Source organism: Phoenix dactylifera, chromosome 2, assembly GCF_009389715.1.
Source record: "Phoenix dactylifera cultivar Barhee BC4 chromosome 2, palm_55x_up_171113_PBpolish2nd_filt_p, whole genome shotgun sequence".
Lineage (NCBI taxonomy): Eukaryota > Viridiplantae > Streptophyta > Magnoliopsida > Arecales > Arecaceae > Phoenix > Phoenix dactylifera.
The window spans coordinates 29059672-29073500 of record NC_052393.1 but is presented as its reverse complement, the minus strand read 5'-3'; the positions used below and the strand labels follow the sequence as shown (position 1 = coordinate 29073500).

Below are 13829 nucleotides of genomic sequence, written 5' to 3'. Positions count from 1 at the left end.
TAAATATATAATATTTGATAAAATAGTTTGGGTATGTTTAGTTGATAAAAAAAAACGATATTTCAGATATTTATATTTGGTTGTGCATTTATTTTTAAAAAAATGTATAAAATATTTATTATATTTTTCATAAAGAGAAAAATTTAATTCAATAGTTTTGATGGCTTAAAAATATATTTTTTTCATGTTCTTTATATTTTTTAATAAAATATAAAAATTTTATTATAAAAAAATATTTTTTTGGAAATTTTAATAAATTAAGAATTTTTTTTTTTTCCGGCAAACCAAAGTAGTCTCAAAATGGAGGTTTATATCATTGCGAGCGGAATTGTTCGACATGGTATAAGTTTATTAATTAGGAAATAGATTTATACGGTGAAAACTCGCTGTTTTTCAAGTGCTAGTTGGGACTTGTTCGCCCTATAAATGCGAAAAAATGATATGTCAATTTAGCCATTCAAACTATTGCGAAATTGAATGCGCATTAAATGGACTTTACTCCTTCCAGCTATTGCTCGCATTTATTTCTGCAACTAAATGCATTTAAAGTGGATCTCGAATTCAAAAAAATAAAAAAATAAAAAAATAATAGTGGATCCTGAACTGAGCATCATACAAAATTAAAGTATTTATAATTATTTATTAACTCTCCGCGGCAGCAGAGTCTTAATTGAGACTTTTCAAAAAATTAATTTTGGATCTTACACTTGTTATATCCAACATGCGTGGGTCGGCATCATGTTTGTTCAAGACAATGCCCCCCAAAATTGATGAAGGTAATGAGGTCATGTTTGTTAGATTTGGATGTTTCTACCTGTCATATAGATCAAAACTTTCCTTAAGGCAAGCCCTAATTCAATGCAAGCCGATGCAGCTTGATCGAGAAAAAAATGCAAATCAAAAGAAAAAAGAAAAAAAAAGAAAGCAAAATAATCAACAAACATTATTTTGATAATTAACATATTAAGCACTCAAAGAACATTTTTACTATCTCTGAAAGAAAAAAAATCTGAGTTCAAAGAACACCATTCTAACATTATCCTACTAAAACATGTCTACTTCCACAACAAAGCTACTCGTTATTTATTAGTTTTTGATAGACCAAACAATATTAGTATCCATCTTGAAATGCTTCTAAATTGGGATGAAGGTTTAAATCAATGTTTCATATCTAAATTACAACCATCAAAAGACTTCATTATCAAACTAGAGAGATCTATGGATAACATGGCCATGATTGTTAGAACATGGAACTTCCAAGCAGATAAAGGAAACCACCGAGCAAGAACCATCAAGGAACAGTCGGTGCAAGCTGTAAAGTATATATATATATATATATAGGTATAAAGAAATTAATGAAACACGAAAAGGAGTCCATACGTTGATCGAGAGCAACATCCGGCCCATGCTCATCTCGGGAAGGACGTTAACGTCCATTCCTTTTCTCGCACTAACCTACTCCGCGGAGTGTCGTATCCTACGTTTCGCACCAATCGTAAAGGATGGCACAAAAATTTAACAACAGTGATGAAGAAACAGAATGAGATTCTAGTGCAAAATATTACAACTTACGCTGTTCTGGTGGAGTAGCTTAATTCGTCCCTATTCTGAGGTTGGAACGTGGAGAGACTCTCTCTTCCTCTCTCTCTCTCTCTCTCTCTCTCTTTTTTTCTTTCTTTATTTATAGACGGATGTTTTAAATTAAATAAGGAAAAATATTTTGCGATCAATCGATAATTAGGCCGTTAGATTATGTATGAATATATAAAATTATTTTTTAAAATATATCTGAAATATTTTTTTTTGATGGTGATGTTTGAAACCTGGACTTGAAAGGTCAAAAAGTGTGCGCTCGAGTCATGTGGCGATAATCTTCATGGGCCCACCAACCATTCAAAGCCGTTCGGCTATTCTTTTCAGAGTGCCGTTCTTTGGTCTATCTTTTTGTGTGCTACTTTCGGTTTCTGAGGCACTTTATCTTTTTTTTCTTTTTGAATAACTTTTTAAGTGCAGAGCATGGCAGCCGAAATTATTCTTTTTGACTATGAATTTTAATCTTATCAGCAACAGCATTTTTTTTTGTTTGTGGGTCATCTTCATCCTTTTGAAATGCTAGGTTCCTTGTCAAAATCACTTAATTTGTTGGTGTCCTGTTAACGAACTTGGAATGATGTTTCCATGGATTTGCTCTCCATGTCGCATTCAGTGTGAGGGTGAAATCAAATCCATCCTCATGCAATTTGTACCTCACAGATTAAGCTTGATAACCTTTTGAAATAGCTTTGCATGTTTTGGCATCATCATCACGTCTTCTATCAGCAAAGTTACAAAAGAATAGTTAAAGATGCACTTTAAACATTGTTGCAGCTGGGTGTCATGCATTACTGAGTTTACTTTACTTATTTACGTGATGCTGTTCAATTATATGTAAGAGATGAACAAAACAAAACAAAAAAAGCTCCGTGAGAATTGAAATATATTTTTCAAATTATATAAACTTTAATTATTGTAGCCTTGCTAGCTCTAACCCGATTTTTTCGACCAACTTTATTGCCATTCTTTTTTTTTTTTAATGTACGAAGACATACTATATATAATAACTCTCACGTACATTTCATCTGTCTGGCTTCGATTTCATTTTATGTTAAAAACATACCTTGAAGGTTGCACATGTATATTTTAAGGAACATCATTGCTCTTTGCATGGTGAAAAGCAATATGGAACTTGATAGAATTATAAAAGGTTTTCTTTTTCTTAATAAGTGATAAAAGTTAAAGAATGCAATCTAAGGGAAAACCTCACATCGTAATTATGGACTATGGCTGGTTAATTAACATGTTAGTTAAAATATATGATTGCCATGCGCTCCTTGATTAGTTCTCCATGATTTAATACATAGCTCATCAATGGATAATTTGGATGGACTTGTTTGAACACATACGTATGGTCATCGCAAGGTTTGGACAAGAAAAGCCGGCCAAATTGATTGAGAAGGAACAAGATTAACATAATTCTAGGATGTCTTTATCTTTCAATTAAGTCTTTGCAGATGATTCTTTCCTTTGCTATTATTTTGTAACGATAGTCATAGAATTATGGAAATATAGTTATTTTTGACACTTTCATCCTTCATCAATATAAGATAACATTTTCATCCTTTGTCAATTAATTTTTACTTTCATTCAGGTAACTACGACTCCATCTAAAAATCAAAAAAAAAGAGAAAACCATTGTCCATCCATTATTATTTGCCATTTTAATTTGTTCCCGACTTAGCCCACCTTTGGGTTGAGCTGGACAAATAATAATTACTGTTCATGTTTCAAGAGAAAATAATAATTTTATGGGGTAGCTTAATTTTTGATGGTAACGGTGTTATTGCATGCAGCCCAAGATCCCATTACGTACCCAACTTAACGGTGCACTGTCGGCTACTGAAAAGGAAACTGAAGCCATCTTTAACTGTAATTCTGGTTTAGCTCATAGAATCTTGTGATTGGTTCAGAACCCACAGCTTTTACCATGTTTGTTGAATCATGCCTGCTTTGACTTTGTTTCAGATGCAAGTCATGAGACATTGTTATGATTTATGATCATAAGATTAGGTAGTGTAGGCCATTTTGTAGAAACTTGCAAGCTAAGCAAGTCCGGTGCTTCAAATCACACGCAAGAAATTATCTAATGCACTGCATGCACCAACATAGCCATGAACAATGCAAATTGCCTCATCTCGTTTGTGCGGACCAATCACTAAGACGAGCATGTCAAAGTATTTACTAAAAAAGAAAAAAGAAAGAGAGAGAGAAATGACTTTATATTTCTGCTGTATTGCATTATGTACATCTCAAAAATTATATATACTCATATATTGCTCTATATATAAAAAAAAATTATAAGCTAATATAAATTGTTACATAATCTTTAAGATTATTCTAATCAGATTATGCTAATAAAAAAAATAAAAAAAATATATTATGAAATGATATAGAGTATTATGCCATTTTTAAAATTATATGGGTAGAATCTACGAAGCAACACGAGGTGGTTGGTATGGTAGGTTGGTGGGCATGGTGCAGGATATTTAAATAAGCCTTGGCAAAATAGTTTTTAGGACACGTGGCAAGCTTCTATTGTCTTGGTTTCACGTGACAGGGCACCGTGCAGGTCTATCTCGGGTCCTGCATGTCACGGGGCTCAGGAGGCAATGCCGGTTCGGTCAATCAATAGAGATAGCAATATCTCCGCACCATTAACGCAGTGAATGAGAGAATCCAACCTCCCTGTCCCGTTATACTTACCTCCGCCGTTACTTGAGCGCTGAATAAGGGTCCCGGAGGAAGGTAATGCTTTGTTTGTGCCGAAAAGAAAATTGAAAAGAGAACATGGCCACCGTCTTTTTTTTTATATTTTTTATATACGGGAGAACCTTTTCCTTCGGACAAGGTATTGTTTTATATATGTGAACAGGGGTCTTTTGTCTCTTTGCCGTCATATACCAAGGGAAATTGTTTCAGATTTCCGGCGGGAAAGAGTTCATTGCCGGACTTGGCGGGGAACCTTCGAGTTTCGGGTAGGATCTCCAGACTCCCTCAGTTTCAATCCTTTGCTCTCTCCTTTCTTCTTGATAGGCGCTCTTATAGAAAAAAATGTGTTTTTTTCTTAAAAAACAGATCTGTTTGGGCAAGATACTGGTAGAGATCATTTTTGTCTCACTCTTTTTTTTTTTTTGAAGTGTTAGAAATCGATGAATTTAGTGTTAAAATTCTATGTTATGAACTCAAAATGGATCTTTTCCATTCTTTTTTGTTTTTTTTTTTGGATGTATGGGATCAGACGAGGTCTTTTTTTAAGTTCTTACTAGGAAAAATCGTGGGGAAAGTCAACGCGATTTGGTTTTGAGTCATCTGGAAGTGTCAAAAATCAAAGAGTTTAGTAATACGAGCTCAAAGATGGACCTTTTGCTATTTCTTTTCTTGAATTATTGGATTGGAAGAGTTTTTATTTCAGTTTTTAAAGCTTCTTCTTTTGCCTTCTTTTTATATAATTTCTTGTTTGGATTTTTTTATTTTTTTGGGCTAGTGAATGATCTTGGTTTTCCCCTATTAGGGGTTTTTTGGGTGTATTCTTTTCAGTGAGCCTGTAATGAGATCTGGGAATTTTGATGGGAAACTCTGTTTTCGAAGTTTTGAGAAAACGAAGCATGGCTTTGGTCATGATTATTTAAACATGAAAAGGCATGGATTTTCCCAGGGTAGGTGAATTATATGGTGAAAGTTGGTCGAACTTTTTTTAATAACTTTATCTGATAATTCTTTAACGAATGAATGAGGAATGTACTAGATTTCTGAAAGAAAGATGTTATGAATATTTTTAATACTTCATCCTTCACAGGCACACACATATATCAATCAGATAAGGTCCTGCAAACATATCAAATTTGTCTTACTTTTATCATTGCATTTAATCTCGCCAATACAATTCACTGCTAGATTTTCATTTTAGCAATTTAAGTGTTTTAGTTCCATTGAATCTTCAGTAGTTTCTCTGTCAGCCTTCTTCTTTTTTTTTCAAGGATTCTTTTCCTTCTACGTAGAAGATTCTTTTTCTGCTTGGTGTTTTACATTAGAAGGCTTTTGTTTTCCAATTTGCGCTTCAGGGCTCATTTCTAGCAAACAATCTAAAGACGGCTGCATTTTTTAAGTATCTTCTGAAAGGTGACCTGATATTTAAATTTTTAGCCAAGGAAAGCTAGGCAATGGGATCCAAAGGAAAAAAAAATAAGAGGAAAAAAAAAAGAATTGTTTTGGCTTTTGGATCATGAACATCAAATGACTTAATTTAATTAAATTTTGTGGCTTTGAGCCTATGCAAAATTCGATCACCTGGTAAAATTTCGTTGGGTAAATTTTTTTAAGCATTTAGAGAGGAAGAAGAATTTCTTAATAAGGTTGGAATATATTTCTCCCACAATCTAGAGCTGTATACTGAAAGTTAGATCCATTGTGTTTTCCCTCCCCTTTTCTCAAGAAAAGAAAGTTAGATCAATTCTTGCTTCTGACTATTCTGGATCTACTTATGCAATTCCATGATTAAAAATTCTTAAATTAAAACTGCTAAATTCTGAATTTACTGCTTCCAATTTCAAAATAATAGTGTAGCTCATGATTAGTACTTTAAAGCTTTTTTTATAACTTTTTTTATTCAAAAAAGTCTTGGAGTACTAACTATGGGTAAACTAAATCAACCGAATGTTGAAGAATTATTCGAGGCATCCAACTTGTTTCTGTATACAAGAGTTATTGGAGCTAGAGCATCTAATCTCCACTATACTTCTAGTGTCAATACATCAATTCATACTGCACCAATTTTAAAATATCACGAGTCTACAGACTTTGTCTTATTATAAATATATATTTCTTTGATTCTGCAGAATGGTAGATGCTAAATTGCGTACATGGATTTATGCTCTGATTTGTTTGCTGATATTTCTGAAAGCAGAAGGGTACTTTGTGGACATCACGTATGTTGAAAGTGCCGTGGCCAAAGGAGCAGGTGAGAATAAGTCATCATTACTCAGGATTCTCCTCCCATCTTGATTGGCTTCATTGATTTAAACAAAATAGTCAAGCACCAAACAAGCATCCTTGAGTATTTTCTGAAATAATCTTCCTTTTCTAATTTGTCTCCTCTTTTAGTGGTTGGATTTTAACATGGAGCCACTGATCTCTTACCTACGTGATGCATCATGCAGTTTGTTTGGATGGAAGCCCCCCAGCTTATCATCTGTCTCCAGGTTTTGGATCAGGGGTGAACAATTGGTTGGTACATATCGAGGTCAGACTATATTTGAACTGTTGATCAAATATACTAGCCAATGTCTATTCCCCTTTCATGCCTGTTCATAGCATCCGTTCTTCGTCAAAAGAGCGATTGTTTGTTGCTATCTCATGCAAATGTTCAGTTCCCACTATTGAGATTTATCTTCATCCGTTTCTGAATTCATTGTACTCAAGATTTTTTTTTCTAATATAACAAGAATGGCTGTCACTTCAGTATTTTCATTTGAATATCAGGGAGGTGGATGGTGCAACAATGTAACAACTTGTTTAGCCCGCAAAAGCACCCGTTTAGGCTCTTCCAGACAAATGGTGAAACAGATTGCCTTTTCTGGGATTTTAAACAATAGGCAAACATTTAATCCAGGTATGGCATTTAACAACTCTCTGTTGTTTGTTAAATCGGCCATTGCATCGCTTTAATTTCTTTTGATTTTTCTAAACCAGTCTCAGATTGGGATATATTGCAAGACTTTAGTATTTGTGGTGATAAAATATTTGCAACCTATATTTCAACTAAAAATTCAAAAGTTAGAAACTTTACCTGCATCAGATGATATTGCTTCATGTTAGTTCCAAAATAGTATTGATTCAACTATACCATTAAGTAAAAAAAAACTTTATCCAATCTGTCTCTTTCTTCATGTACATTGCACCTAAGATAGATTGATAATTTTTTTGTTTCAAGCTATGTAGATCTACAAGCCAAGCTTCATGTCAGTAAATTTGGATGCTGTGGGAAATTATAATGATTGAACAACTTAATGGCCCATGCTTTCATTTCAATTTGCTTAAAAAATCTGCACCATGATCCCTGTTCTCCACTCCTAAGTCAAATCAGTAGGTGACAACAATGACATCTTTGTCTGCATTAGGCCAAAGCAAAAATCCATTAGCTGTTTTGTCCATGGATCTTCATAAAAGGCCAGTCAGTTAGTGTTAGTGAAAGGTACAACAATGATGAATATCTACAATTGGTCCTTACCTTGAAAGTTGCTGAATTGAATTGCAATGAATTCTTCTTGTTGTAACACACTGGGATATACACCAAGTTGTCTTCAACTATATAGAAATGTGATATCGGTAAAAACTGACATTTCAAGGCCATAAGATTGTTTTTTTCTTAAGCAAAACAATGTTGAGACAGGCAAAGAAAATATTCTTATATTTCTAGCACACATTATTGTCTTCTCCAAGCACATCAACATAAAGAGCACTCCCCTGTTCTGGTATTAATGCTATCAAAACCAATATACATTCGGTGAGTAGTTTTTGGTCTCAAATTATTTCCTGGCAACTTCAGTTGATTGGAATGTGATTTCCAGACTTCTACAATTGGAACAAGGTCAAGGTTCGCTACTGTGATGGTTCATCATTTACGGGAGATGTAAAGAGAGTAAATCCTGTAAGTTCAATCTAGTGTGCTCTCTCTTGCTGCAATATTATCTATATTGCTAAATGTGAGAATAGAGAGGTTTGCTCATGAAATAGGCTTAAGATCATGTACAGAATTTGGAACATATGTAAATTAACTTTGTTTCCATGCATGCATCTGATTAGACCACCAACCTTCATTATAGAGGAGCAAGGGTATGGCTTGCTGTTATGGAAGATCTACTTGCAAGGGGAATGAGCAAGGCTGAAAATGTAAGCTTCTCTCAAGGCCTAGTTTGTTGTGTTTACTATGAATTTCCTTTATGACACTAATAGTGATTACAGGCTTTTCTCTCAGGCTGTTCCGCCGGTGGATTGACATCCATTCTACACTGTGACAACTTCCGTGCCCTTTTACCATTGGGTACCAGAGTTAAATGTCTTTCAGATGCTGGTTATTTTATCAGTTTGTAAGTTATTCGTCCTTTGCGTACTTGATATTTTAATCGGAGTGTTTGACTCACACCTCTAATCAGCTCCAAAAATACATTAATAAAAGACCAGCTTCAAAAATATGGATAAAGATTGCTAATCATGGTTACAATATGATGTCAAGTTTTTACTTACCATTCTATTTGATGACATCTTGCAAATAACAGGAAGGATATTACTGGAACAGAACACATTAAGGCCTTCTTCAATGATGTGGTGACGACACATGTATGCCCCTAATAGTTTCATAACATACAATAAGTGTTTACTTAATATATTTTCGAGGCTTCTACAGTTTCTCCTTAGAGATAAACATTTAGGAAGTGAAATTGTCATAATTGATGCAACCTATCTTCTCTGGTGTTCATTGTAACTATTATTTACCCCAGTTGACTGGTTTATGCATGTCTTTTAGGGATCAGCCCAGAATTTGCCATCTTCATGCACTTCGAGACTGACACCAAGCATGGTTTGTATGTCTAACATCAACAAATATTCCACCAACCCTATTGTGCTATCTTACCAACACTTTCAATGAAAATGCAGTGTTTTTTCCCTCAAAACATGGTGCAGAAGATACGCACACCACTTTTCATATTAAATGCTGCATATGATTCATGGCAGGTATGAAATTAGTCTTGCACCAAGTGTGTTTTATTGCGCAGTTTGATTTGTAAGTCAATTTACTAAACCAGGAAAAGATTTTGAAGAACAAGCAACTATATGCATGTGCCAGACAGAATATAGTCAATGTAAATATTCCCTGAATGACATATTAAATTCCTTTTCTTACACTCAAATTATGTATGTTCATATAATGTTCACGTAGATAGCTTTTAGATGATATTTTGATCTAAAATGATAATAAAAAAATCTCCGATCTTTCTTTCTTTATTCATCTTCCCTTCAGGGTGAATGAGCCATTGCTTGATGATGCAAACTACATGTCACTGAAATCTAGGCCTCCCCATTGCAGATAAAAAATATTTTGGTACCAGGTGTTGCTGATCCTCAGGGTACGTGGCATGACTGCAAGCTTGATATACAGCAGTGCTCTTCATCTCAACTTCAAATCATGCAGGGTTAGTACTTAACACTCAACTTAGTGAAAAATCTAGTCCCTTTTTGCAGTGAAAAAAAAAATCTAGTGAATAGCTCAAGTTTAAGCATTTGAGAAAGGCATATATCTGCTTTTAGCAATTAAACTTTTGGATAGAATGTGTTCCAATCTACAAAAGATGTCTGTTCTGATTTGATTCATTGATTGCATTCAGTCATTTGCAACCAGTTGTGAACCATCTTTGTTTAAGTATATCATATTGCAGTGAGATAGAGTTGTAAAGTGTCAGACAACTGTTCTGAAGTTTATGCAATCAGTTGCTCAGTTGAATGATGTTATTGACAAAATCATTTGCTATAATAGGTTTCAGGACACAATTTCTAAATGCACTGGCTGGATTTGGGAGCTCTTCTTCTACAGGCATGTTCATAAATTCTTGCTATGCCCACTGCCAGTCAGAAATGCAAGAGACATGGCTAAGTTCTAATTCTCCTGTGCTTGAGAAGATAGTAAGATCCATTACCATATGCTATAGATTGTTAGATAACAGTACAAATTAGTGCTTACATGGCACTCACCCTCATGTCTCTTTTAATTTTAGCATTACTTTCTTTCTCTGATTGACCAAATATCTCATGTTAGATTTGAACTTTGGGTTCTTGAGGTAGTTGATATCCCTCTAGGTGGAGTATACAAAGTTCTGGTTAGGTTATTTATTCTCTGAGTGCTAAATGTTATAGAAATTAGTTGTCCTTCAAATTTCCTAGTTTACTATATATGTTAATGTTTGATAACCTTTTTTTTTTTTTGCAGCCAATTGCAAAGGCAGTTGGAGACTGGTTTTATGATAGGATTGCCTTCCAAAAGATCGACTGTCCTTACCCTTGTGACTCAACATGTCACAACCACATCTTTGAGGACAATTCGGAAGCATAGCAATTACAGTATTCTCCATTATTATTCTCATTCATCATAGTACATTTTTTGCAATAATTAAAAGCTCAAAATTAGAGGAAATAACAAACAATTATGTTTCCTAGAATAAGGCAAGGCACATCAGCACCAAATTTTCGCTTGTCTTGCTTCATGACTCATGCATTTGACATTATTCTTTTAAGGAGAATGGAGGGGCCAGATCCCAACTGGTGTTTTCATTAAGGGAATGTATGGAACAATATATCTAAATATCAATCAAGTTCTTTATTGCAAAGTATCGTATTGGCAAAAGAATCAGCAGATTATACAATTGTTTTCCTGGCTCCTAACTTCTTCAAAATTCATGCTAGATATTTTGTCAACTTCTCGAGAAGAGATGTTGCTTCCAGAACTTTGAGCTTACCAAGCATCATAATTTTATGTTTTATTTTCCAGATCAGGTGAAAAGTGCTAAAGTACCTTAATTAAGTTTGCGCTGGTCTTAAATTTTGATATTCTGGAGCATCTAGGAGACTAGAAAAAAATCACTTTAAATTTTGAGTCATGGATTTAATTGAATTTTGTTATTTTATGCAGAGAACAATGAGTGTTAAGATAATTCTTGTTAGTCTTTGATATCCATGATAACACTATATGCTGGAAGATATCATGGACTCAAGTTCCTCTTATTTCCATAATTCTCCTATCACAATAATAATTCTCTTCTAAATTATCATAATTGTTGGGGTTTTTTTTGATCTGGTAAATTACCATGATCATCATAGAAGGAATGTGTCTTGCTCATTCAGAGGTTATTTTACATCCTGTATCATAGAGTTTGATCCATGGGAATCGATTGTCAGACTGCAAAACTTGCTGGTAATGCTGTCAAATCTTAAATCTTTCAAAAGCTGCTTGTTTCTTCATCTGTTGCTTTGCGAATTATCTAGTTGATGCTTCTTAAAGATTCAATATACCTTTTGCGATGCAAGTATTCTAACTTGCGCCGTGTAACTGACAAGTGACTTGAGTCAGAGTTGGTTTTGATTACAGTGAGCTTTTACATGAAGAATCACTCACATATCGATAACCCAACCTTGCAATTGTTCCTATTTGTGCGGTTTCCTCAATGGAAATACTGAAACAAGTTTTTCTTTTATTTTCCACAAAAATAATCTTTTGATATATTCTTTCCTGCAATTCTAAGGATTCCTAACCCTTAAATTCTCTTTATTAATGCAAATTCTTTACTTAAATCAACTCAACCTTTCAAATACTGAGGTTCTTCAAAATTTGTTCTTAAAACTCATCCTTTCAAGGTATATTAGCATTCTTTTGGGTATTCAGTGTTGCCCCACTCTAAGAGAGCTTATCTAATGATACCTCCCTTTGCTTAGTTTGGCATGGATGGTTACAAAGGATCCATGTGGCACCCACGTTAATGGATCAACTATAAATCTTATATTGCTACCACAGTCATGTATAAGTATAGCAGTAAAACATGAGACACCCACTTAGCATGACTTTGCAAAAGAAAATCAGTGAAGCAAGCAAATGCATCAAAGGAAAGCAAAATCTGGATCCTATATAGAGTGACACATCTTTAGCTAAAAATTAACGAATCGATTAAATGATACAATCTGTAATAAGTGGTGCTGCTGATCTACTTCTTGGTCTGCACAACATCATCTTAACTTCTTGGACTTCATTCTTTTTGTTTTTAGAGATTCCGTAGGGAATAAAATAACAGATATAAGGTTGTTGGGCTATTTTCAGCCTTTCCTCACACACACCAAAAAAAAAAAAAAAACACGGAGGGATTGAAGTGGAACCAAAATCCAATAACTTGCTACATATCCTTCTTCTTATTTTTTTTTAGCATTGAGTCCCATGTGGTGGGGATAATGCATGAGGCAAACCCAGTCACCAAAGTTATGAGATCATGTTTGGTAGTAGTAAATACTTGTGATATTGGTACTTGCCTTTTTTTCTAGCCAAGATACTTATGCTTCTCCCATTGTTGATTCTTGTCTAGCAGCACAAAAGAGAGCAAGAAGAGAGGAGTTATAGCGCCCGATCATTGGTAGGGAGGACCTAGGAAAGAAGCCTATCTAGCCTAAACTTATGAGGGCTTTCATGATAGTTCTTTGGGCCCCATTCTTTTGTGTCACAAATAGGTCATACCCTTGAAACCCTTTGTGGGCACAGTAACCACCTGGGTCTTTGCAGCCTATAGTCCTGTGGATTTCCAGGGCAAGCTTTGCCTTTCTGCGCAAACTTTTTGGCGAGATCATTCCATCGTCTCAAGTCGCAAGGAGTACCCTACTGTTTTAGGGATTAAGCCACCATGTTCTTGAACCAAATTGGATCACAATTTGTGAGATCATTCATCCCCTACTGTTTTAGGGCAGAATTGCGCAAAGATCTCCGAATATATATCATTCTGAAATTTTTTGAGAAAATAACTTGTTTTAGAGATATCTCAGTACCTTCCGCCAACCCCTTTATGCCAAACACTGTTCTAGGCCTTCCATGTGTGCGGGTCACATTCTAGACTTCTAGTCACACACCTCCATGAGCGCGGCCGGTGCTCGATCTTAGCATGTCTCTCTCGATGGTCCATTGAGTTCATCACATCGCCTACCATCAGGTTCTACGTGAAATGAACCGACGGCTAATGTTCTTTCCAATTACACCCGAGCCAGTCTGTATCCGATCCAGGGGCGGCCCAATACATTTGGAGGTCTAAAGCGAATCCGATGAATAAGGCCTCTTTTTTTTAATAATATTTGTTTTGATAAGTATAAAATATTTTAATAAATGATATGGAAATAGATAGCTATCCTTTTCAGTTTAATATAATTTTTGAATGGAAGCACAGAAAAATAATTGAAAGGCCCGTGAAACTGATTAAATAACTGAGATAATGCTCGGCAATACTGTTTACCATGTCAAGCAAGAGCAGAATTGGAAAAGGTCATCAAGGTAAAGAAAAGAATTTGTACAGAAAAGATCTCTCTATAAGAGAAAGTAGGGGCATTATGGAAAATTCACTTCATCTAATTAATAAAAGTCTCATCCCACCATCTCATCTCCCGTTCAAGTGAGTACCCCCAAGCAGCAACTGCAACATCACATATTCACAGCACGG

At 34.8% G+C, this 13829-nt stretch overlaps 1 protein-coding gene across 4 annotated transcripts; it reads left to right on the top strand.

Annotated features, from left to right (window-relative positions):
- The first annotated feature begins 4466 nt into the window (after positions 1–4466).
- LOC103720444 (pectin acetylesterase 8-like) lies at positions 4467–10993 on the top strand. Of its 4 annotated transcripts, XM_039123906.1 has the most exons (13): positions 4467–4571; positions 6432–6553; positions 6753–6835; positions 7075–7204; positions 8163–8242; positions 8398–8484; positions 8557–8681; positions 8871–8931; positions 9119–9172; positions 9250–9327; positions 9680–9785; positions 10127–10272; positions 10577–10993. In XM_039123906.1, exons 2-13 carry the CDS (start codon positions 6433–6435, stop codon positions 10697–10699), a joined length of 1194 nt encoding a protein of 397 aa, XP_038979834.1. In that variant the 5' UTR covers positions 4467–4571; position 6432; the 3' UTR covers positions 10700–10993. The 4 variants fall into 4 exon arrangements, with proteins under 4 accessions (XP_038979834.1, XP_038979838.1, XP_038979837.1 ...); XM_039123907.1 differs by lacking the exon at positions 4467–4571 and having other exon boundaries at positions 6500–6623; XM_039123910.1 differs by lacking the exons at positions 10127–10272; positions 10577–10993 and having other exon boundaries at positions 9614–9717.
- Positions 10994–13829: the final 2836 nt, after the last annotated feature.

Bases quoted from the DNA above. Each gene is read 5' to 3' on its own strand.
- LOC103720444 (XM_039123906.1), top strand. From the start codon at position 6,433: ATGGTAGATGCTAAATTGCGTACATGGATTTATGCTCTGATTTGTTTG. The intron at 7,205-8,162 runs GTATGGCATTTA...TGTGATTTCCAG, and splicing joins TAGGCAAACATTTAATCCAG to ACTTCTACAATTGGAACAAG. The intron at 9,328-9,679 runs GTATGAAATTAG...TCCCCATTGCAG, and splicing joins CTGCATATGATTCATGGCAG to ATAAAAAATATTTTGGTACC.